The sequence below is a fragment of the Amblyomma americanum genome, chromosome 8 (genome assembly GCF_052857255.1).
Source record: "Amblyomma americanum isolate KBUSLIRL-KWMA chromosome 8, ASM5285725v1, whole genome shotgun sequence".
Lineage (NCBI taxonomy): Eukaryota > Metazoa > Arthropoda > Arachnida > Ixodida > Ixodidae > Amblyomma > Amblyomma americanum.
This window is the reverse complement of record NC_135504.1, coordinates 41,579,281-41,604,089: the sequence shown is the minus strand read 5'-3', so window position 1 is coordinate 41,604,089 and position 24,809 is coordinate 41,579,281. Positions and strand designations below refer to the sequence as shown.

At 47.4% G+C, this 24,809-nt stretch overlaps 2 protein-coding genes across 3 annotated transcripts in view; one reads left to right on the top strand and one right to left on the bottom strand.

Annotated features, from left to right (window-relative positions):
- The first annotated feature begins 2,589 nt into the window (after positions 1 to 2,589).
- The window catches only part of LOC144100246 (uncharacterized), a 56,213-nt gene continuing 33,993 nt past the window's right edge, over positions 2,590 to 24,809 (top strand). For both annotated transcript variants that reach the window (XM_077633256.1, XM_077633255.1), the window contains exons 1-2: positions 2,590 to 2,665; positions 4,180 to 4,283. In XM_077633256.1, coding sequence (XP_077489382.1) covers positions 4,244 to 4,283 — 40 coding nt within the window. In that variant the 5' untranslated portion in view covers positions 2,590 to 2,665; positions 4,180 to 4,243. The remainder of the gene's footprint in view (positions 2,666 to 4,179; positions 4,284 to 24,809) is intronic.
- On the bottom strand, positions 6,338 to 21,831 carry LOC144101483 (uncharacterized). The gene is made up of 7 exons (XM_077634663.1): positions 21,347 to 21,831; positions 20,438 to 20,533; positions 20,028 to 20,221; positions 19,122 to 19,206; positions 11,736 to 11,945; positions 7,401 to 7,477; positions 6,338 to 6,647 (listed from the first exon to the last, which is right to left on the bottom strand). Exons 1-5 carry the CDS (start codon positions 21,388 to 21,390, stop codon positions 11,888 to 11,890), a joined length of 477 nt encoding a protein of 158 aa, XP_077490789.1. The 5' UTR covers positions 21,391 to 21,831; the 3' UTR covers positions 6,338 to 6,647; positions 7,401 to 7,477; positions 11,736 to 11,887.

Below are 24,809 nucleotides of genomic sequence, written 5' to 3'. Positions count from 1 at the left end.
GCTGATTCAATACCTGCCGGTTCGTCTATAGATGGCGTGCGCTTCCAATAATAATTCGGAAGAGAAGACGCAGTATTTATTCCACTCTAAGTCGACGACGAAACCGCAGCCGGAAATGATGCAGGAGGAGGAGAAAACTTTATGGTTATCTGCGGTTTTAGGGGCATCTTCAGCGATGTTGTCTCCATGGCTGTAGCCCCAGGAGTCTTGTGTGTCGAGCTCGTCCACATTTAATTGATGGTTGGTTGCCCTCAATCCAGGGCTCCGCTAGCCACTGCCGCCCGTTGATTTCGGTGTACCAGCCATTGTTGGTCTTTACAGGGGTCGCTGGGCAGCAGAGCCTCCCATTGCTCCCAACTCGGGGTTGGTATTTTGGGGTCCGCGTCTGTGTTTGGACAGGTGCAGCAAAGTGGCTTGTGAGATAGCACAGCAGCGTTGCAGTACTCCCTCACAAGTCTCAGCGCATGAGGAGTGCGCAAACATATGCGCCCGAGAAACTCTTCAGCAAGTATTTTCTGGAATGTGTGGTTGCGTGAACATTGTGGCGGCTGGAGCAACCTGCGTTTCAAGTTCGCGGCGTCAGTGGAGTCAGTCTTCAACGTGACCCCTTCCCCGTTTTAATGGTGGTCGCAAAAATTGATGGTGCCCTAACCCTGTTAGGCCAGGATATACGTAGCGTAAGCACGGCGACATCTGGTTCGGAAGAGTTAATATATGAGAGGCGCGCATTCACTGCATGCGACTTTATCCACGGTTAAACCTTGCAGCGGAGTGGTAGCGTCTTCGCCTCAAACGCCAAAGGCCCTGGTTCGATTCCCAGCCTAGACGCAAGGTTTTTTTTTTTATTCACTGAGTGCGCGGGGAGGGGGTTGACCGTCTTCGGTCACATTGAGCGGAGCAGCTGCCCTGGTCATGTGGTTTTTCACGCGGTTGGCCCCGTGACCGGTCACGTGGTGCGGTTTCGAGAGGATGCGCAGACCGGCGAGTCGCGGGTGGTGGCAGCGGATCCGGCGCGCCAGCTGTGCGCCGTGTGACGTCACTGGTCCTCCTGCATGCGCAGCACGCCTCTCCTGAAGCCACGAGAAACTGCTCAACCTCGGCTAGTGTAGCTTACGCTACAAAATATTTGTTTTGCGGTGCTGCCGGCCTCACGCGGAGGTTCGTCCAAGTCCTGCTAGGGCAGTATTTCTCCCTCGGTTTGCGCTCAAGCCACTGGGTTGCTCCATGGGATCGCTCCGAGTTAATTTTTGACCTCCTGGCGTTGCTTCACGTACAGTCGTCCGCTGACTTAACGGGAACCGCGGACAGCCTGACACAGACAGACTCCAGCGCCACGAAGCGTTATGCGCTGGGTGCGGGATAATGCCCTCAGTTTGTTGTCGGAGGCTGTAAACAGGTGGCGTGGCGCACTTCAATCTTGCTCCTTTTTGCGCCTACATTCGATTCCCGCGCAAACAGCACCCTCCTGAAGGGGGCGTTTTCCCGAGTTTCGCTCGCGGCTGCGGCCTCGCGCGTCCAGGGACTGTTTGCAGTTTTCTTGTCGGGAGAACCCGACATTTGGCGCGCAGTTGCCGCAGCTCGCGCTTCTTTCTAGTTTGTTGCTAAGACTGCCGATCTAGCAAACCAAATGCTATGAACAGTGTTAGGAGCGCAAAGTCGGGTGCCTAATACCGGTCTGGTTTCGCAACAATCGGTCTCAAAAAGGTAAATTTTAATTAGACTCATTGGTGCTTTTTTACCGTGGCCTGCTGTCTGCTCTCATGGCGAAATGGTAACTTAATGCTGATCACGCGTCGACTTGACAGCCCATGGGCACCAGCCCTCTGACTCGTTGCATCAATCGCTAGAGTCTTCTCGGTTGGACTAATAGGAGGATTATTTCTGAGGGTCAAAAGTTAGCGCTTTTAGCTATTAGCTGGACATCACGAAACTTGTTTGAATCTATCTCAAATATCGTTAATATGTTTTGTTGCTAAGCAAACTCGCAACTTTTTCTGTGACGTCTTATGTTTGATCTTCAGAACAGTGCAGACGAAGCGGGAACCGAGATACCGGTTAGAAAAAAAAAAGACAGGTGCGCTCTGTAAGAGAACGAAGAAGAACATGTGATTTTTTTACGGAAGATTTATTTGCAGTTAAGCCTTACCATTTTGCATAAACTCGTGTGAGCGCTGTTGGTTGCTTTTTCTTGCCTTAAGCGCAGCGTATTGACCATAAAATTTATTTTATTTATGCAAAAGCATTACCAGGCTATGTTGTGTCCGCAGATTGTATCGACGAATCTGACGCAATCAGTCATGATCGAAAGAGTGGTGCGTTGAAGTATATAAAGTCAATGATTAAACATTATCGAGTCAGGGTGATTAACACTTTAATTAAATAACCAAATTATTGAGTATAATCATTGCCTAAATGATGAAAATAATACATTATTAACAGCACTAATTCATGACACCGATTCCTTCCTTCCTTGCTCAATTCATTAATTCCTTCTTTTGTTCATTTCTTTCTTCACTCTTTCTTTTCTCGCCTTCCTCTTTTCTTCCTTCCTTCTCTATTTCTTGTCATTCTCTTTTTACCTTAGTCTCCATCTTTCTTTCTTGTTTTTTGCAACAGAACAGAGTGTTCAGAGCGTGGTCGTCACAAGGCGAGATGCTGAAAGCGAGTAAGTAGGTCTTTCTTTTGTAATTTTTCTGTGTATAGTCCTTGAAACAGGTTTAGCTGACCCTGTGAAAGGATATTGTGAAGGGCATCGGTCTACGGGACTTAAATACGCAACTTTTATGCTTCGAAAAGCCATTCGCGCGCAAACCAGGCCTAGGGCTGGCAGGTGCCCGAGAGCTCACCGGCCTGAGTAGCTAGAAATAAGATACGCGATAACGAGCCGCTTTAAAACGAGCGTAGCACTGTGAAGTCATCCCCTCACCTGTCGACGCTGTAGGAAACCTGAGATGAAGTTTTCTTTGTTGATAGCAGTGCAGTAACACACAGTCTAGCGTTAAGAGGAAGCTCATTTTTAGGGTGACCCGTAGTGCTTTCCCACGCCTCCTGCTTGCGCTTCTATGCTTAGTTTTCTGCTCCCTGTCGAAGCCACGCGCGGCGTGCTCTTAGTGAAGAACGAAAAACTAAAAAAAGTGACTGGGCAGAGGCAGTCGACAACAAAGCCATAACCGCCATTTGTTGTGCCTGTCTCTGTTTTGTCTCTTTTTTGCGGTTTTTGTTGTTCATAATGTCCGACCGACTGGCGTGCAACTATGTCGTCCTAAGTTGATTATACCGAATGTGCTCCATAGAAACCAGTTTGGCAAGGAATGCTATCAACCATATGCGTGCTTCTAACCGTTCGCAATATGCCCTCGCGTCGATCCCGAACCAAGCGGCCTCAGATTTCAGGCGTGCACTGAAACATTTCCAGAGCAGCCTGGGAATTGCAGGCTGGCTGCATATTGACTCATCTATTATGCATGGTTTTGCCTAGACGTAGTATAGCGTTTAACCTACACCATGCGACTGCATCTCTGTAGAAATGATGATGCTGATTTCATTTGTAGCGGCCTAAGGAGAGGATGGCCACCTTTGGTCTCCCCCCCCAAAAGTTGAGACTCCTTTTCTAAGCATTCTACTTTGAGGAAGCAGAGCGCAAGGCCAGGGTAGATTGGCCAGGAGAAAGCTTGTACCTATTGGTAAGTAATTGGCAAACCAGTGGAACTGCCAGTACAGAATTAAACGGGACGCGTGAGAATAGTTTTAAAGACTTTTTCTTCCCAACTTGTGAACGGTTTGACGATTCGAGACGTAAATTCAGGGCAAAGATTTATACACACCTCTCAGTACAGAAATAAACGAGGCCTGTGAGAAGATTTGTAAAAAAAACTTCTCTTCCTTACTTTCGAACGGTTTGAAATTTCGAAACGTAAATTCAGGTAAAAGATTTACATACATCTCTCAGTACATAATTAAAATAGACGTGTGAGAAGATTTGTAAAGAATATTTTCTTCCCCGCTTTCAAATGATTTGAAGTTTCGAGAATGAAATTCATAGCGCAGATTTATATACATTTCTAGATCGATGCAAAAAAAAGACAATTGTAGATACTATTTATCGACGCTACAGATTATTCTAGTGAGGTGGAATAACATTTTTTTCTGATCAAATGCTTCGCTTGTTCAACGACGCAGGGAGAAGGAGGAGGACCGACGGGTGTGCTTCATCCTGTGCTGCAACTGCTTCCTCTGCATCCTCATGATCATCCTGCTGTTCCTGCTCATGCTCAAGTTCACGAGTGAGGAGGCAGACGCTGATTGCTTAGTGTGGTTACCATGCGGAACCGCCCTGCTGGCTTCGAGCAGTTGTTTAAAAGGCGGAGCATTCTAACGACAGTTCTGGTTCAGAAGCACTTCGGTATACCTGGCGTAAACCGCAAATCACACCAAAAAGTGGCGGTGAAAAACATTTATTCAAGGCTATTTACAGGAGAGGAAACGTGCAAGAAATGCAAGGAAACGTCCCTAGTCCGTGACCCCTGCGGCTTCAGCGGCAGCTCAGCTCCTAGCCACGAGAGTTCGTTGGGAGGCGCATGTACTCTTTATGCACTTATCACAGAGGCAGTAACTGCGCCTTTACTCTCACCCCGCCGTGGTGGCTCAGTGGTTAGGACACTTGCCTACTGATCCGTAGTACCCGGGTTCTCACCCGACCGCGGCGGCTGCGTTTCGATGGAGGCGAAACGCTAAGGCGCCCGTGTGCTGTGCGATGTCGGTGCGCGTTAAAGGTCCCCAGGAGGTCAAAATTTTTCCGAAGCCCGCCACTACGGCACCGTGCTCCCTCCTTTCTTCTCTCAGTCCCTCCTTTATCTCTTTCCTTACGGCGCGCTCCGGTGTCCCCCGAGATGTGAGACGGATACTGGCCATTTTCGTTCGCCAAAAACATTTTTTCTTTTTTCCTTTTGATCTTTAGTTATAATAATAATAATAATTGGTTTTGGGAGGGAAAGAAAATGGCGCAGTATCTGTCTCATATATCGTTAGACACCTGAACCGCGCCGTAAGGGAGGGAATAAAGGAGGCAGGGAAAGAAGGCATGAAGAAAGAGGCGCCGTAGTGGAGGGCTCCGGAATAATTTCGACCACCTGGGGATCTTTAACGTGCACTGACATCGCGCAGCACACGGCCGCCTTAGCGGTTTTCCTCCATAAAAACGCAGCCGCCGCGATCGGGTTCGAACCCGGGAACTCCGGATCAGTAGCCGAGCGCCCTAACCACTGCGCCACCGCGGCGGGTGATCTTAATAATAATAATAATATTAATATTATTATTATTATTATTATTATTATTATTATTATTATTATTATTATTATTATTATTATTATTATTATTACTATTATTATTATTATTATTATTATCATCCTTTACTCTCCTCATAACCGCCTCATCGACCCTTCTGGTGGTGGTGAATATATTTTAATGCATTTTTTTTTATGAGGTTGTAGCGGCGGTTGGAGCTCTCAGTCCGGAACCCGATTGGCGTAGGCCGCTGTCGGTGCTCTTTCGATGAGTTCTTTTTGACTCGTTTCGCCCGAGCTGGTCATAGCTGCCTCCCACCAATTCTGCGTTAGCTGGTTATTAACAGTGACCACCTGATTTCGTTGGCAGGCCCATACCGTATGGTACAGGTCCGCCTTCTCCCCGCAGAATTTGAATTGTGAGTCGACTCCGGATCTATTGCGTGTAGTCTTTGTGGATTGTTGTCAGAGCTTGTAGCTTTCGGAGGTATAATTCCTCACCTTTGTCTAGTGTCTCAGCCGGCGGAAAGTAGACTCGTCTACACTCTAAAAAAAAAAGGACTAAAAGGGGTAGGGAGGTTAGTCCTTTGGGGGACCAAGTGATTTGCCACAACCATTCGTCCTTTTGGGGATCAACTGCAAGGGGATATACAGTTAGTCTCTGAAGGACTAACTGCTGAGAGACTAATGGTTGCACCTTGCAGATGGTCCTCAAGAGACTAACACTTGATCCTTGATAATGATCCCTGAGGGAGCAAATGTTACCCTCTAAGGACTAACAGCTGATCCTCAGAAATGATCCCTGGGAGAGCAAATGTTACTCCCTCAGGATTATCTGTTTATCGTCAGAAATGGTCCCTGAGAGAGGAAATGTTCCCGCCTCAGGATGAACTGTTGATCCATTTGAATGATTTTCCAGGGACTAATCATTAATCCATTGAGACAAAATTTTCATCCACCTGTGGATGACATGGTTATCCTTGCCAGACCCATGCAGGCATGCTAGCTGAGGTTGGCTGTGCTTCTCACCACTCCACGAACATGTGTAGGAATGTGAAACTGGACAATTTAATTTCAGCTTGAGAATTTTTATTTTCCCAAAACAGTTTGTGCCAAACGCACAAGTGGTGTTGGCCGTAGGCCACTGTCGACGTTGATGAGCCTGCACAGCAAGTCAAATGACCGCTGTGCTTTTTTGTCAAAAACGATATTAAATGCCCAGTACAAGGCCATCTGTGTTGCAAGTGCCGCCAGCAGGCTTGTCTCGTTGACACAAATCTTCTCAAGGCAAACAGAAAAATCTGACGTTGTCAGAACGCCTCCGCTGTGCACTACAGTTGGGATATAGTGCACAGCTGCAGGATCCTGTAAAAAAAGAACAAACGCACACACAAGTTTTAGAAAAGAGTGTTTTGCAAATCATTCGAGAAATCCCAAGTTCAGACACCTCCAGCCTTGCATGTAAAGGAAGCATTTGCAAGCTTGTCCCTCCATAATGCTTAATACATATTAAAAGGTGGCTTACTAGAGCTAATTAGCTAAATAGGCCACCTAAGCAAAAATGTTGCATTTAAACCAAGTCAGCTGCTCTGCAGGTCATTTATTAGTCAATTGCTTGGATGCCTGAACAATGACTGGCTGCGATAGTGACGCCACTATGCCTCAGTGTGAGATGGAATCCTTCAATGGTGATAGAGTTTACTGTAGCAGCACACCTGATTCGAGTTCGATAGCAATTGAGAATTTCTAAGCCTCTGGACTACATAGCCTCTGAAAATGTCCATGTGACATTAGTATGAAGGCTAGTATGCAAAGCCATGTTATTATATAAAATACTGTGTATTTTTTTTATTCAGCATGATGCAGTATATTTGTTTAACTTGATTAAGAAACCACTGAAAATTCCCATGTAACAAGAATATGAAGGCTAGTATCCAAAGCTATGTTATTATATCAAATACTGTGTATTTGTTTTCTTCAGTCTGACACGGTATATTTGTTTAACTTGTTTAAGAAACAAAAGTAAAGGCAAATGCATTCTCAAGGAGAAAAAAGAACTGCATGCCCCCAGCATCCCAAAAAACATTGCTGCTCACACATGCGGTTTTAGAAACTTACAAATGGGCGGACGAAAGTCTCCACTCTTTCTTTCACCAAGCTTCGCAACAGGCATACTGCTGCCGTGACTGTTGTCTCTGAAAGAGTGGCGAATGAATTTTAAATACAGTGACATGAAACATGGAGACATAAAAAGAGCACCAAAATTAAATGAAAAATAAATTCTGATCTTTATTGCTTGTTACAATATGCTTCAGTCCGAAGGTCCTGCTCCAGCCAACTTTTTACTGCATGCAGACTATATTAGTGCCTTCAAGAGGCATCAAGGAAAGTGCGTTGTCATCCCAGAATGGCTGCACTGGAGATAACCAAAATAAAAGGTGCGCCACACTAACTACCCAAGCAATGCGCTGCTACATTTCACACTAGAAGGCATAACAAATTAAGCAATAGACCTGTATATCAAACACATTCTTGAAGTGATAGCTGCCAATTTGGGGTTAACTAGACATAAACCAAGAACAATAGTTCAGGCAGAATGTAAAGTAGTAGCGGAGCTTGCTGTCAGGCAAGATGGTTCATAGTTCTAAGTAGCAGTAAAGCGCCAGCGCAAGACAAACAGGCATCACACATTGCCCACTTTATCTGCTTTATGCAATTTGTTTTTCAGGTGAGGAAATATAAAAAAAACAACACACATGCAGAATGAACAGCTGTAAACAGTATGCATTCATGCATAGAATTTCAAGATCCACAATTTGGCTTTTAAGAGCTGTACAGATACTTCGCTAGTGCATTTCCTTTTTTTTTATGCATAAGCTTCCAACAACTTTCTGGTGCAAAATCTTTACCACATGCATCCGTGGCCACAATGCTGTAATAAATGTTCTTCTGTACATGTTAATGACCACAAACGTAGGTGCCTCGTTGGCCTACATGGGTCTTCCCACAGGTCAACAGAATTTCATAAACAACCCGGCTCCAACATGGCACAAACTTTTTGGCCCTTTTTTCTTCCATAGCACAAAATGTGCAACAAAATTTGGGCGAGCTTTTGATCAGCAGCAAACACAACTTGTATACCATGTCTGTCAGCTATTTTCTTTTTCATGAGCAACCTTATGTGCATATGGTATTTCGAGTTTAGCTGCATCATTTTTTTCTCTTTGCATTGCTTCCACAATATGCACCATTTCTTTTTTTAGAAAACTGCCTCAGCATGAAGTGATAACCGCACAGGGGAACCCAGCTAACAACAACCGTTTCAACTAGCTTGTTAAAACTTAAATACGTGATTACGTGACCTCAAAAGAGCAGATTCGAGACAAGCTGTCAATAGCTTGCTTGACTATATTAGAGTGTGCCGAAGCACAAGAAAGCAGCTCCTGTGCTTGTAGTGAATATTCCCAGACCTGTAGAAACAAAATTCTCTTAAAATAATATTATGGCCCAAAACTACAACAAAATGACCGCTTACCCCCTCCAACCGAGGAAGCTTTTGTGCTGGCCAAGCAAAAGGACCCATATCCCAGAGGCCAGGCACCCCTGGGCTGGCGCCCAAGGACGTCAATTTCTGGTGATGTGTACACACCTCCCCGCTCGATAGGGGTAGAATCCTCTCTCGTGTGAATCCCGCTTAAAGTGCGCAGTTGATGAGGTGAGCGAGAGAGAGCTAAGGCTTGGTTCAGCCATATCTAAGAATTGTTTGCATGGCTCCATAAAAAAAAGGGCGGGGGCATTTATTATGCGAGCTGATCCCCCTAGTCCCCGTTCTCTTCGGGACTTTATTCTGCTGCAGATTGACACTTGCTCCTCAGTTCTCCAGCCTTCACTAAACAAAGACCCGCCTTTCCCTTTCCTGCTCAGCATAGCCACAGAAGGCAGTCCCTGCAGACCAAATTAGTGATGCTCGCCTAGTGTGGCCTTCACAATGTGTGGAAGCTCATGCAATAAGGGCAGGTAGGAAGCACTATGAGTGTGCCAGAAACTGCTTACACCTCTCACTGCTAGGCTGCGTATTGAAATGTAGTGGTCGACACAACAAACTTCAGCACAGGTTTTCTATGAGCAGTAAGCATTTAAATGACTGGTAGCATGAAATGCCGAACTATCAGATTTTGCTAAAAAAAATTTATAGGGCTCGTCTCAGTGTCCCTTTAAGAGATGCACCAGTGCCCCCGGCAGGCAGGTGGCACCTCTCATTGGCCGTAGAGCTCTATTACAAATGCATCATACAAATATTGTCACTGTGCTTCATTTTCCGTGGGGACTTTAACGAGAGAAGCTACTAAAAGAAATCTTTTTAACTAATCTATCTAGAACAACGAAACTGCACTTATACTGTTTTTTCTACCTTTTTCAGAACAATAATTATTTTCCTTGTAGAAGGATTACTTTTAGCTCAGTGTTGCTAACAAGATTAAAACAAAGAACCTTTTGTGCACGATTTCACATTGAAAATTTTCACTGGGTACGAAGAGCAACAGCTAATTTTGCGGCTTAATAATTGTAGAATGCCGGAAACTAGCTCAAATTTGGTCATGAAAGTTTTTCTAGTATGGGAAAAATAAATTGTGATGATGTTACCCTTTAGTTTTTCAGAATCATTACTTAGATTAGTGTAGTTTGAAGCCTCTCTAAACTTGTAGCAGAGATATTGAAATTCTGAATAGATATTTGCAAGTTACACATACACATTCTACAGAACACATCTGCGACGTTTCACCGTGATATGGAATGGAGACTTACAAAAGATCCTGGGTGCAAATTTTCGAAGTCCGCCCAGAATTTTTGGTACTTGCACTTTTCGTATCGCACTGAAACTTGGCAAATGTGTCCTTTGCATTGTGTAGCTTCAGATGTCGCCTAAGAATTGCAGTATCTCTAATGCAAGTGTATAGAAACGATACAACAGTAATGAGTCCCAAAAACATAACAATAACATCACAATTTTTTTTTCACACCAGGAACTTCCATCACTACATCAGGGCTATTTCCCTGCATTCTATAGTTAGTAAGCTATAAAATAAGCTACTGCTGGTAGTTCCCAGTGAACATTTTCTATGAGAAAGCATGCGCACAAAAGGGCCTTTTTAGAGCAAAAGCTCTACAAAAGGGCCTTTTTAGAGCAAAAGCTCTACTACTCCAGGTACAACTCAGAAATTCCCCTGGCTCCAACTTTCCTAGTAGTGTTTTATAGGCCCTCTGAGCTTTTATAACACTACCCGCAGAGTGGCACAGTGGCTGTGACTTAAGGCACGCAACCGGTAGATGGCTTTGCCGAGCACTGCCACCAGTAAGGAGAGAGCCCAAGTTGGCTGGTTACGGAGAGATTCAACAGGGAATAGTTGCCGTGGCAAAGAACCTTTGGCCTTTGGTGGCGTCACCACCATGTGTGACGTCATGGTGATCATGTGATTAGAAGCTGCAACAAAATGGTTGTGTCTGCCGCCTTCATCTACAATGGATGAGCGAGTTGGACCACCCACGAATGCTTTTTCTAGTTATAACCAGGTTCAAGTAAGATTAAACCTACACAAATTGTTTTTTGAGGCCTGTTAGCAGCACTGAGCAAAAGTGCGCACTACAAGAGAACTAATTAGTGTCCTGAAAAGAGCAGAAAAGCAGTATAAGCACACAAAATTTCACTGCTCTGGATGGACTATTTAAAATTGTTTTTTTTCCTGTGGCATTTCCGCTTAAATGTGGAATGATCTTTGGACTTTCATTGTGTGGATTTTCTCTGCAATGCAGGTACTATGCAGTGCATCGAAAGTATAAGTACGGTCCCTCACGAATATCCTGACTGTTTTGCTTAGTTCGATATTTCCCTTCAGTGTCCACCATGTAACAGCGGTCACCAGCAAACACCAGTAGTACCAACTTGAAGCACATACAAGAACCGTGCAATAAATAAACGACTAAACAGCAGAAGTCGAGCAACAAAAACAAAAAGACCAGAATGTGGAATCAGGGCATGCTACACTGAACCAACCCTAGGTGTATTCTGAAATTCAAACAGTGCGAGCCATTCAATCAGGTCTCCACTGAGGCAAAGAGAAATAAATTTGAGCTGAATTTTCTGCACATATAGACCACTTCCGCCTAATTGCTTTAGCGGGTTTAACGTCCCGAGACGATTCAGGCCATATGGGACGCCGTAGTGAAAGGCTCCAGACAGTGTAGACCATCTGAGGTCCTTAAACATGCACTGACGTCACACAGCATATCCACACTTTTGTATTTCGCCTCCACTAAGATGGAATGCAAAGTGCAGGCACCGCAACTGAAATCAAAAAAGGAAAGGATTAAAAGAAAGAAAGACAAAAGAGAAAAAGAAAAAGAAAATTTCTTTTTCCTTGCTTCGCTAACTGATGGTCTAGTTACTGAACTTACAATTGAGCTCATGGCCAATGCTGGAAATTTCTGTATTGCCACTTCCACTGATGGATCCTCGGATCCAATCCACTTCCTTCGGGTAGGAAATGTACGGCGCATACAGTCTATTATGTAAGCCATGTCTGTCCGAGCTTTTTGTACCGCGGACTTCATTCCTTCGATGTGGCCAGCAATACTCTCCTCATCCTCCCCGTCTGGTGCAGTTGCCTGCAAGCAAAAGGAGCCTACTTCACACTGCACACCAGGCTGTCTTCAGCACAAGGACTATATGAAATCCAAATGCATGCCACAGACGGCCTCAAAACACGCTGCAGGGCATTTCCGCCAACCGTGGCCACTTTCCCATCTTTCGTTGGTTTTTTTGACGGTGGAGAATCTGCCCCATCATTCTGCTGGATACGGATTTTTCTCCGCTCATATTTTGCCTTGAAACGGAGAGCTTCTCGCCAAGAGTCCTGTGTTTAAAACATCCCACACAATGCAAGCATTACTACTTGCACTGACAAAAGCAATCACAGTACAATTAAATACATGCTAACAGTGATGGTGTTGATCACAAGCTACCAGTAAACACCCATGGACATAAAAATACCTCATGAGAAGCTATAGATATTGCTCCTGTAGGGGTGTGTTTATTCGGTGAACCCAGATGATTCCAGCCGCTCAGGGGAGACTCGCAGCGAAGCGTCAGGCGTAGCGAAAGAGCAAGGCAGCGAACAACTTCTTCGTCCTTGAGAGCGGCAGCACGCGACGCATGTCAGTGGTTATATCGATGAAGATTACCACACTACAGTTTCCCCCCGGGCAGAGAAGGAGCCATCCTGGCGACTCATGGTGCCGAAAGGACAGACGGATCGTAGTAGGGCTTGATTCGGTCCACATGAACTATTTCGCGTCCACGGCGACGCAAGTCCGCAGATGGCGTAACGGGCTCAACTACGTAGTTCACAGGAGATGTTTTTTGAAGCACTCGGTATGGACCGTGATACCGAGCAAGAAGCTTCTGTGACAGGCCGGCGGTTGTGGCAGGAACCCAGAGCCACACCAGGGAGTTGGGCGCATATGAAGGCGCCTCACCAGTGTCACGATGGTGTTTTTGTTGCCATTGATTTTCCTTTGTGAGCGAACGAGCGAGCTGACGGCATTCTTCTGCATACTGGGCGGCGTCCGAGAGTGGCGTCGATTCAGAAACATCAGGGCGGTAGGGAAAAAGCGCGTCCATTGTGCAGGTTGGCTCGCGCCCGTAAAGAAGAAAAAAGGGAGAGAATCCAGTGGTGGTCTGTATCGCAGTGTTGTACGCGTAGGTTACGAAGGGAAGAACGTGGTCCCAGTTGGAATGAGCGTCGTTGACGTACATGGCCAGCATGTCACTCAGAGTACGGTTGAAGCGTTCTGTCAGGCCATTCGTCTGAGGGTGGTAAGAAGTAGCGGTGCGATGAATGATGCGACATTCTTTCAGTAGGGCCTCGAGAGCGTCGCACAAGAAAACGCGTCCGCGGTCACTGAGCAGTTCCTTCGGAGTCCCGTGGCGAAGAATCAAGTTGTTGAGAATGAACAAAGCAACGTCTCTTGCAGAGGCAGAGGGTAACGGTGATGTTTCAGTGTAGCGAGTCAGATGGTCTACTGCCACAATAATCCACCGGTTTCCAGCAGGAGTAGTCGGAAGAGGGCCATAGAGATCTATGCCAACGCGGTCAAACGGACGAGCAGGGCAGGGTAACGGCTGCAACGAAACAGAGGACTTCTGAGGAGTTTTTCGGCGTTGACAAGATTCGCAAGCGCGCACGAAATGTCTTACGAAGCGGTACATTCCACGCCAGTAAAATCGCAGACGTAGGCGTGTGTAGGTTTTCAATACGCCACCGTGAGCACATTGTGGGTCACCATGGTACGCAGCACAAATGTCGGCGCGGAGATGACGCGGGATGACTAGAAGCCACTTCCGTCCATCAAGCAAATAATTGCGGCGATAGAGAAGACCGTCACGAATGGAGAAGTGGTGTGCTTGGCGGACGAGCGCTTTGGAGGAATGACCGGGAGTAGGACTTGAGAGAAAATTCAAAAGTGCATTGATCCAGGGGTCATTCCGCTGCTCGGTAGCCATGTCGATAGTTGTAAGAGTCGACATATCGTAGGCACAGACGTGGTCAGACGAATTATCTCTAGGCAATGGCGAGCGGGAAAGAGCATCCGCGTCCGTATGCTTCAGCCCTGATCGATAAATGACATGAATGTCAAACTCCTGGAGACGAAGAGCCCAGCGAGCAAGGCGACCGGATGGGTCTTTCAGAGAGGCAAGCCAGCACAAAGCGTGGTGATCGGTCACAACGTAAAACGGTCGACCATACACATAAGGACGAAATTTTCCGATAGCCCAAATAATGGCCAAACATTCCCTTTCTGTGACTGAATAATTAGATTCTGCCTTTGTCAATGTTCGGCTGGCGTATGCCACAACATACTCGCTGTAACCAGGCTTACGTTGGGTAAGGACGGCACCAAGCCCAATACCGCTGGCATCAGTGTGGATCTCCGTAGGCGCAGCCGGATCAAAGTGGCGTAGAATGGGCGGCGAAACCAAAAGGCGGCGTAAAGTGTCAAAGGCTTTATCGCAGGCTGGAGTCCAGGCGGAAAGGTCGGAGCTGCCGGCAAGGAGCTGGGTCAGAGGAGCGATGATAGAGGCGAAGTTCAAGATGAAACGTCGAAAGTAGGAGCAGAGGCCGATAAAGCTCCGAAGCTGCTTCAGGGAGGTTGGCTTCGGGAACTCTGCAACTGCGCGAAGTTTGGTGGGGTCGGGAAGAATGCCGTCCTTAGAAACTACGTGGCCTAAAATTGTGAGTTTTCGAGCGGCAAAGTGGCACTTCTTCAAATTCAACTGAAGCCCAGCGCCGGCGAGACACGTGAGGACATCCTTTAGGCGGAGAAGGTGAGAAGAAAAGTCGGCAGAAAAAACTACGATGTCGTCCAGATAACAAAGACAGGTCTGCCACTTGAGTCCACGAAGAACAGTGTCCATCAGGCGCTCGAAAGTAGCCGGGGCATTGCAGAGGCCAAAGGGCATAACGTTGAACTCGTATAATCCATCCGGTGTTATAAAGGCAGTTTTCGAGCGGTCATTATCAGCCATCGGTACCTGCCAGTAGCCGGAGCGCAAATCCAAAGAGGAGAAATACTCGGCTCCCTGTAAACAGTCCAAGGCGTCGTCGATTCGCGGCAAAGGATAGACATCTTTGCGCGTGATTTTGTTAAGCCTACGGTAATCGACGCAAAACCGGATGGAACCATCTTTCTTGGTGACCAAAACAACCGGAGAAGCCCATGGACTGTTAGATGGCTGTATGACGCCCCGGCGAAGCATGTCGTCCACGTTGTCAGCAATGACTTGGCGCTCAGAGGCCGACACGCGATAAGGACGCTGTCGTAAAGGTGCGTTTGTACCAGTGTCGATTGCGTGTGTAACGACAGACGTGCGACCCAGAGCAGTGTGAGGAAGGTCGAAGGCAGAAGTGAAGTTCTGTAGAAGAGCAGCGAGTTGATCGCGTTGTGCGGGTGGGAGATCTGCGTCAATAGCTTGTTGAAGAACATCGGGTGGCGTCGAAGCGGTCGCTGTATCGCAAGAGCTGAGCACATTAACGTCTAATGAAGTAGGCGTTGCAGGAAGAGTATTTACAAGCGCGGGATCAAGTTCTTCAATACGACCGAGACACTCGCCGCGTAGCAGGACGGACGGGCACGAAAATGGATTTGAGACGTACATTGCACTAAGGCCATCTTCGATCTTGAGGACCGCAAATGGAAGCAGGAGGCAGGGATGGCGTGAAGCGGCGTCGGAAGGTGTGAAGAAGACAGTCGAACTAATAACGCTTTCACAGAAGAGTGGAACGAGGGCAGCAGAAAATGGAGGAATGTCTGTGTCACTGGCGACGAGGAGTTTTGCAGGCCGGGTAGGGACGTCACACAAGACGGTATCACAAAGAGGTAAAAAGGAAACTTCCGCGCGGGCGCAGTCAATAACGGCATGATGAGTGGAAAGGAAATCGTAGCCCAGGATGATGTCGTGTGAGCAGCGAGACAGTACAATAAACTCGATGGTGTATAAGACGTCTTCGATGAGAACACGGGCCGTGCACGCCGCTGAGGGATGAATGCGCTGTGATGAGGCGGTGCGAAGCGAAAAGTCGGAAAGTGCGGTGGTCACCTTACGAAGACGACGGCAAAGAGCTTCACTGATGACTGATACGGCAGCGCCCGTGTCGACTAGAGCGAGTACTGCGACGCCGTCGACAAACACTTGAATTACGTTAGTGGGAGAACACCGAGGACTTGAAGAGTTCGAACCAAGCGCAGTTCTTGCCCCGGGAACTGCGACTGTTAGTTTCCCTCAACGGTGCCGGTAGAACGTCGGAGTGGGGACGGGGAACGGCGACGAGGGGAAGGTGATCGGCGAGCTGTGTACGTTTGATTGTCACGAGATACAAATTCGGAACTGGGCGGATTTCTCGGCGAGGGCTGGTCTGTATTGTAGGAGTAGTTCCATAGTTCAGGTCGAGAAGGTGGAAGGCGTTGGCGGCAAAGGCGTGCGACATGGCCCGGCAGCCCGCAAGAGTAGCAGATTGGTCGGTTGTCCGCGGTACGCCAAGGGTTCGTAGGGCGTTGGCGTACCCTTGGAATAGGGACATGGAATGCAGACCCAGGCAAAGGCGAAGGAAGGTTGGAAGGAGCGGCCTGGTAGGAAAGAGATGCTGATGGCATGAGCGGCCTGGCCGCAACTTGGGCGTAAGTCAGTGGTGCCGTTACTTGCGCTGGCACGGGGCTGGGCGGCAGCACAGGGCTGGGCGGGAGCATGGAGCTGGGAGGAAGAACGTCAGCGATGTGATCTTGAACGGCACGCCGTATGGTAGGGGCCAAAGACGGAGCCATGTCAGGAACAAGGCGGCCACTATCCTGTAACTGAGGGACCAGCGATAGCTGGCGGGCGACCTCTTCTCGAACGAAGGCTTTGATTTGCTGAAGTAAAGGGCTGTCCTCTGATGGGGTAGAACCGCCCAGCGCAAGTGTAGAGATGGCGTCGTCTCTAACACCGGACCGCCGGGTAGAAGCGCGCTTCTTACGAAGCACGTCGTAGCTCTGGCAAAGCTTGATCACGTCACTCACCGTGGCAGGATTTTTTACCCAGAGCATTTGGCACGCGTCGTCAGAGATGCCTTTCATGATGTTCTCGATCTTATCCGCTTCAGTCATTAGCGGATCGACACGCTTGCATAGGTCCACGATGTCCTCTATATAACTAGTGAACGACTCATCGACTTGCTGAGTGCGCTCACGCAAGCGTTGTTCTGCCCGGAGCTTGCGAACTGCAGGGCGGCCGAACACTTCTGCAAAATTCTTTTTAAATGCAGACCAAGATGGCAGGTCTGCCTCATGGTTGCGAAACCAGAGGTTCGCCACGTCAGTCAGATAAAAGATTACATTGCTTAGCTTGATAGCGTCGTCCCATCTGTTGTAGCTACTGACGCGCTCATATGCCGCCAACCAATCGTCGACGTCCTGGTCGGCTGTGCCACTGAAGAAGCACGGATCACGCTGCCGTAGAGCTCCAGAACACAGCACGGTGGTTGGGAGGGGCGACGATGTCGTGGCAGTGTCATCCGGCATGCTGGAAGCAGAGGGTAACGTGCGGCTTCTTAGTTCCAGGGTGGACGGGAACGTACCCAGCAGCACCTGCACCAATTGTAGGGGTGTGTTTATTCGGTGAACCCAGATGATTCCAGCCGCTCAGGGGAGACTCGCAGCGAAGCGTCAGGCGTAGCGAAAGAGCAAGGCAGCGAACAACTTCTTCGTCCTTGAGAGCGGCAGCACGCGACGCATGTCAGTGGTTATATCGATGAAGATTACCACACTACACTCCATATTTTATTGCAGCACATTTTTGATAGCATAAAAACACTAAAGGACCCACACTGATCTCTCGCCGACATTACTTTTTTATGGTAGCGCGCACATTACCAAATTTGCAGCATAGAGTTCCTTTCCAGTAATTCAAGCTTTGTTTTCCAATTATATTTTCACTGTGAGGCGAACTTTTTTGTTGTTTTAATGTCCTGAAACGACACATCAGCTACGATGGGCACCACAGTGGAGTTTCTGAATTAATTTTGATCACTTGGAGTTCTCTAATAACTAGGCCAACCAATGACCCTTCAATTCAAATGCCAACCAGACAAGCTGGGCCAGGATTATCAAGCTCTCTCGTACAACCCTTTAATACACCGTCCTATTCGACAGTCTTCATGACTACCTCCAGAAGACGGCTGTAGCACCGAAAAAGACAACACATAGCAAGCAAGACGGGACAGGCACAACTTCCAACTATTTATTCACCGCGAATGCGAATGAATATAAGGACAAATCAAGATGGGTAGCAAGAACCACACATGCGCGCGAGGGTTTTACAAAAAACCGGATAAAAGATAGGTTAGGCACACACATATCTCACGTCCGTGTATCTAAAAAAGCAGTTTCATTCTTATAAATGGAGATAGATGGGGCACTAACACAATCGCTACAGTTTCTTTTAATATAGAAGGCCGCCAACAGTTCACGGGCTGTCTGGTCCTTACTTGTTTAAAACCTTTGCTTCTTTCAGCCTTGCCACACACTTAATCTTCCTTTCTTCTCTGCAGGCTTTATAATGATGTGGCAGATGAGAACCAGTGCATTTTGTAAATCCCGATTATGTTCCACTAATTGGTCGTTATTACAGCGGCCGGTTTGTCCAATGTGCTTTCCGCATGTGAGAGGAATCTGATATACGACTCCCACGGCACATTTAACAAGCGGAGCTGCATGCTTCTTTTTACAATCAGTCTTGTTTACCTTGTTGGGATCAGTTTTAATGCACAAGCCAGCCAGTTTCTTTGGGGTAGAAAAAACCACAGGAACCTTATATTTTGTTGCCACATGCTTCAAATTGCGTGCCAAATTTGCTGTCTTTTTCGGCGCTACAACCATCTTCTGGAAACATGCACCAACTAGCCCCCCAACAAGTATTACTCATGACTGCCCCGCTACTGCAGCAAGAGGGAAAGAGGACCTCCTCACTAGCGACGTACCACAGGAAATTTCTGAACAATTTTTTATCCCATTTTTTTTGTGAGATAGTATTTTATGAAAGAGAATCAGCCAGCCATGCCAGCAGCATGCACTGTGGTGTGAATGCCTCTATCAGTGGCGCCCAAAACAGTCATTGAAAATGGTACGGCTACCACTGATAAACAGAGAAGACATTATTATTATACTCAGAACACCTAGGCCGCCCTGTTAATTTAAGAAAGTCTGCTGTCCCTACAAGATTAGTTTGAAGGGCTTCAGCTGCCTACTTACATAGCCGGTGCCAGATGCGTCAGCCAAGTTTGGGTACCTGGACACCAGAGCTTACGCAGCCTCATTGTACAGCTTGCCAGGGTACCTAGCACAGTTAAGACAAACGTATAAGGCAGTACACAGTGAGGACGTTCTTTTGTAGGCTCACATAGACATTTTAGTTTCAGATGCAGTCAGTGTCTTAGGTGCAAGACGTGGGAGGACACATAAGCTCTGCCTTTAAGTTTACGACGTGACAGCAGTTCCCCTTGCTCACATAAGCAAGGACATTGCTTGCTCTCTCACAATCAATATGTGAAAGACTAAACCACACATATTTACAGCCCTCTTTAACCAAGTCCTTTGAACATTCCTACATGACATACCAATAGCATGCCCGACTCGCAACCCAAGGGTCACGGATTCGATTCTCAACTAACCGCAATTTTCCTTTCGGGGCAACTCATCCATTTCATATGCAGAACTGAGGATTGGGCGATTTGGCGGTGATCCATCAAATAAAAACCAGCGCTTACAAACACAGACAAAGGACGAGACGAAACAAACTGAAAAGCCTTCAGTTCGTTTCGTCTCGTCCTCTGTCCGTGTTTGTAAGCGCTGGACTTTATACGATGGATCACTTTATATGTCTAGATGTCCTAATGATGTTCCAGGCACATTGCAACCTTACAATCACCAGTTTTCTAATTTCATCCACTTTTCAAGTCCGTCGCTCTATGTGTGACATAGCCACCTTTTCAACAAATTAAAATTTCTTGCTCATGTCCACTAATGCCGACACAGGATTTTCTGCGCCACGAGCTCCTTCATGCTTTCTCGTTAAAATGGCTTATGGCCACGCAAGTTTGTAGCCCAAGTTATCTCCACATTGCCCTACATGGTCAAAAATTCTTGCAAATAACTTACATGGTGTATAAGCAGAGGTCATGATAGAGCCATTGGACAACTCTGCTGCGTGCTTTGAAGTACTGTCCACTTTGGTGGGCTCTATACTGAATTGGATATCGTTTGGTACAGCTGGCAGGCTGTATGTGAGGCTGTACGTGGCAGTGACACGGGATTGCTCCGCTTGCTGGGGCTCGTCGAGAACATCCGCAATCCTAAAGTGCCAGGTTAAAATAAGAAAAGAACAAGAGAAGAGCATACTACACAGTGAGCACAGACTGTGGCCAACATTTCCATACATTTCTACAATGATTGCCATTGATTGCAGTGGAAGACATAAATTGGACACTCCTCCTTGCTGCATGATGCTCCTCCAGCATTATTTGAAATATACAAAATAATAGTTATTACTGGTAAGAAAATGTACTCACCGAACCAGGCAATCCTCGGAGACTGATTTTTTCCCTGTCCCGAATTTCGAAGTCTTCAGGTATGTCAACAAAAACATTAAAATCTTCTTCGAACATCTGTGGAAACACGAGAATGATACTAAAATAGCTAACCATGTAAAGTTAAACTATTCAAAATGAGTGTGTCACATTATTTTCCGGAGCATGTTGGCATGCTTGCTGCATCGCATTACGAGACCTAAATCAACGGGCTACGCACTGAATTCAGGACCTGTCAATTTAGAAGAGCAATGACCATAAAATACTGCAAAACCAGCAACACTTCCCTCTACCTCGGGTATTTCGTGTGCAGTCGTCAGCACGTCTGCCTAGAGCACAGGAATGCCTGCATATCGCACTAAATAAGTGGAATTTTCACGCAGGTATTTGGTCGTAGAGATAATGCTTGCGCTGGTGCGAAGCAGCATTGACAGCGGTTGAGTGAAGATTTCACTTTGTTTGCTCCGCACTACACCGCTCCAGCGCTCTAGACAGGCCTGTACCTCGCGACTGAAATAAAGCATTAATATGTGAAAAATTCTCTATACACCTGCCTTAGTGTTAAGCGGCGCGCTGAGGTGTGCATTTTTAATATTCGCCGACCTTTGTTGTGACACGAGATCCTTACGGAAAGGGAGATTTTTAGAGCATGACGCATAGGGAAGCACATGCATGCCGAGATATTGCTTTAAACTTTACATTACACGCAAACTGTCAACGCACTATGTAATTCACTGTGGACAAAAGCGCGAGGCATAAGTAAGGTACACACATTTACACGCGTGGATGTAATAAGCACCTGCCTATAAGCACCAGTCCTCAAAAGAACCCGAGAACGGCAACTGACTTGTCACGGAGCTACCACGTAGATAAGTTTACACAATTACTCACCGTGAAGATGAGGGTGGCAACGTCGATGCCGCGGAACAGCTCATGGTCTCTCACGCGCTCAACCAGCCCGCGCCGTGTAAGCGTCCCATCAAAGGGCAAAACAAAATTCCTTTCCCGGAACGTTACCAGGCACTTGCTCGTCATGGTGACGTACGTATATGTACTACTGCGAAATTGCGCAGCAATGAACGTTGCTGAGTGAGACGTGAAGTAGTTTCTCGAGCACGTGTACCAGTATGCGCCTTTTTCAATTTGGCTGAGCACTGTGGTGACTTGGCTTGGCTTGGCCAGCTTAGTTTGCACAACGTGACACTCCAATTGCTAAGGTTATTGCAAAATAAAATTACACCAAAAATACTTAGTTATACTAAATGCGACTTAGGTGCTCTAGCACCTAGTGAATTTGATTATTATGATGAAAGGGCAAAACAACAACAAACATGCCAAGCTATAGCCAAGCCAGCCAAGCGGCTTTATCGCTAGGAGGCTGTTCGTGTCTATTCGTGTCCCTGGCCGTTGGTGGCAACTGCGCTTGAAGCGATGTGATTCCGATGTATATGCAGGAACTGCGGCTTTCTGGCAATTGGCACACCGCGTTTGCGGGGTCTCTTTGCGGTCTTTTGGCTTGCGACTACAACGATGGACGCGAAGTACTGCCCGAGGTGCCCATTCTTTTCGTTCCAGCTGACGAAAGTTGTCACGCACATTGGATTAGTTCACAGTGCAGAGCCAAACTTAAATGTTTTCTGCGGCATAGGAGGCTGCGCGAACTCGTACTCGAATTTTTCATCCTACAGATCGCATCTATATCGCCGCCACCGAGATGTGCTTGAAGAAAACGGCAGCATTTTGAAACACGGATGCACCGAGAAAGCAAACAGAGAAAATTCAGAACTGGACGACGACGAGCCTGTCCCACATGAAATGGACTGGGCTGACAAAGCGGACTATGGTAGCGGTCACCGCCAGAAAGAACGACCTTCGGCGAATGTTTGTTCAGCTCAAAAGACAACAGTCCAACATGACAGATTTAGCAGCTTTTTGGACCAGGCAAAATCGACCCTGTGCAACTTATTTTTCTTTTTCACTGAAGAGCACAGCTTGCCACACACAGCGGCTGAGAAGGAGTTTTTCTGAATTGCAGCTGGTGTTTGAGCTGGTGCTGAAGGCCTATGGCAGGGAGGTTGAACATGCAGCAAAAACAAACACAACAGCACTACAACAATTGCTAAGCTGCTCATTTATGTCTGACCTCTTTAGTGACTTAAAGAACAAGTACAGGCGTGAGCAATATGTGGAAGCGAATTTTCCTCGTGTGTGTGTGTGTGTGTGTGTGTGTGTGTGTGTGTGTGTGTGTGTGTGTGTGTGTGTGTGTGTGTGTGTGTGTGTGTGTGTGTGTGTGTGTGTGTGTGTGTGTGTGTGTGTGTGTGTGTGTGTGTGTGTGTGTGTGTGTGTGTGTGTGTTGTGTGTGTGTGTGTGTGTGTGTGTGTGTGTACACGCGCATTTCGGCGTAACGGCTATCCGTTGCTTGCATGAACTTGACTACACCAAATAGCGATCACCGAGCTGTCGCTGGACCCATGCCGCTCATGGACGCTTCGCCCTCCAAACAAGCGCGGCACGTGGGGCATGGACCACCAGCCCACCTACATGAAGAATGGCGTTTTCGCCACATTTCTTCATGCGCCTGAAATTCCCATAGCGCGCGACAGCTTCGCTTCGCGGTCCAGTGCATCCATGGATGCATGCTTGCGCGCATCGGTCGGCGGAGTAAGCGAGCAGTTTGTCCTCCCGTTAGTCCTTTTCGGGCCAGGACTAAACAAATGGTCCTCCAAATTTGCACACGGCACGCAGCTCGCCGCAGTTGGTCCTTTCGCAGACTAACGGGCCCTTTTGAGGACTAAAGTTGACGTTACTCCCCCCTTGAGCCGGTTTTTTTCTTAGAGTGTATTCACGGGAGCTCCCATGCAGCGACACTCTAATTGGTTTCTTGAAGAGGAAACACATTGTTAGACTGTCTCATTCCTGGGTGGAGGCCTAGGTCAATTGTGCCACTAGGGAAGGGAGGTAGTAGGAAGTGAAGGAAGGAAGAAAGAAGGTCCGTAGCGGAGGCTTAAAATTGGTTTTTAGGGAAGGAAACAGCGCAGTAAGTGTCTCACTTCTCCGCGGACACCTCAACCGCGCAGTGAGTGAAGAGATGGAGGTGGGAGTGAAAGATAGAAAAGAGGAAGAGGTGCCGTAGTCGTGGTCTCCGGAATAATTTCGACCACCTTGGGACCTTCAACGCGCACTGACATCGCACAGCACACGTGCGCCTTCTGCGTTTCGCCGCCATCGATACGCGGCCTCCATAAACCGATGTCCCTAACACTAGGAGCTGAGGTGTGGCTTGTTAAGTGTAGCGTGAAGCCCTCTGCATCTCTACACTTCGGTTGCGCCACAGTTGCTCGATGGGTGTTTAGTGTCTGCTCGGCTGCTGAGGCTGAGAACGCATAATCAAAGCCTGCGTTTCGGTGGAGGCGACATGCAAATACCAAGCGCGTGCTGTGCTATGTCAGTGCATGGTAAGTATCCCCAGCTGAGGAAAATTATCCTGGAGGCCTTGATTACGGGGCCCCTTTCTGTCTGCCTTCTTAAATCCATCTATAGGCCCTTTTCTCATGGAGCGGTTGTGAATTCATACTGTTACTGCGCCTTTTCTTTCTTCAACAAAACAAATTTATTCACTAGCTTAGCATTCCGACGATGATGAATCACTCAAGCTTCGTGGTGCTGCGTCCTTCAATATTGGGATTTAAAGTGAGAGAGGTGTGGTTAAAAGCATTTAATAATATTTACAGAGAGGTTGACATGGAAGCGGCCTCTAGTGGGCCTCTTCCCTTGTAATACTGGGTGCACTGCTTTGTTCAGGGACCCCACTGGTCTGGACCGCCACTCGAGCTCGCTGAGCCAGGGCTTGTTCGGCCGTCAGGTCCAGGTAGCGGAGCAAGGCCGCCTCCCAGTCCTCTCGGGTAGGGGAATGGGTTATGGGTGGAAGAGAACGATTTTGTTGGCATGCCCAGTCCATGTGGAAGGTGTCAGCCACCTGAGGGAGAAGATGAAGGAGGTTAAGAGGCGAGAAAAGGCACATGCCTCTTTGCAGCAGTATCAGCCAGCTGTCGCGGACTTAACTAGAAATAAACGAAACGGAAGCGCGTAAACCTGTTCCCCTAACAAACTGGACGCACAGGATGTCAGAGCACGAAAATCCTGTTCACGCCTGCACATTATTTCACAAGCAGTGCGCGAAATGTCTTTTTAAAGCTTGAGCTCTGGTCCTCGGGGTACAAGTTCCGAGTTCCATGTGAGGAGACAATGACCTTCACCGCCTCACAAGGTCAAACTGAACTTAAGTGCGTGGTGGTATGGGCCAAGCTATGGTAGTACGACTACGTGATCATATGACTATGATCACTGGGTTCCT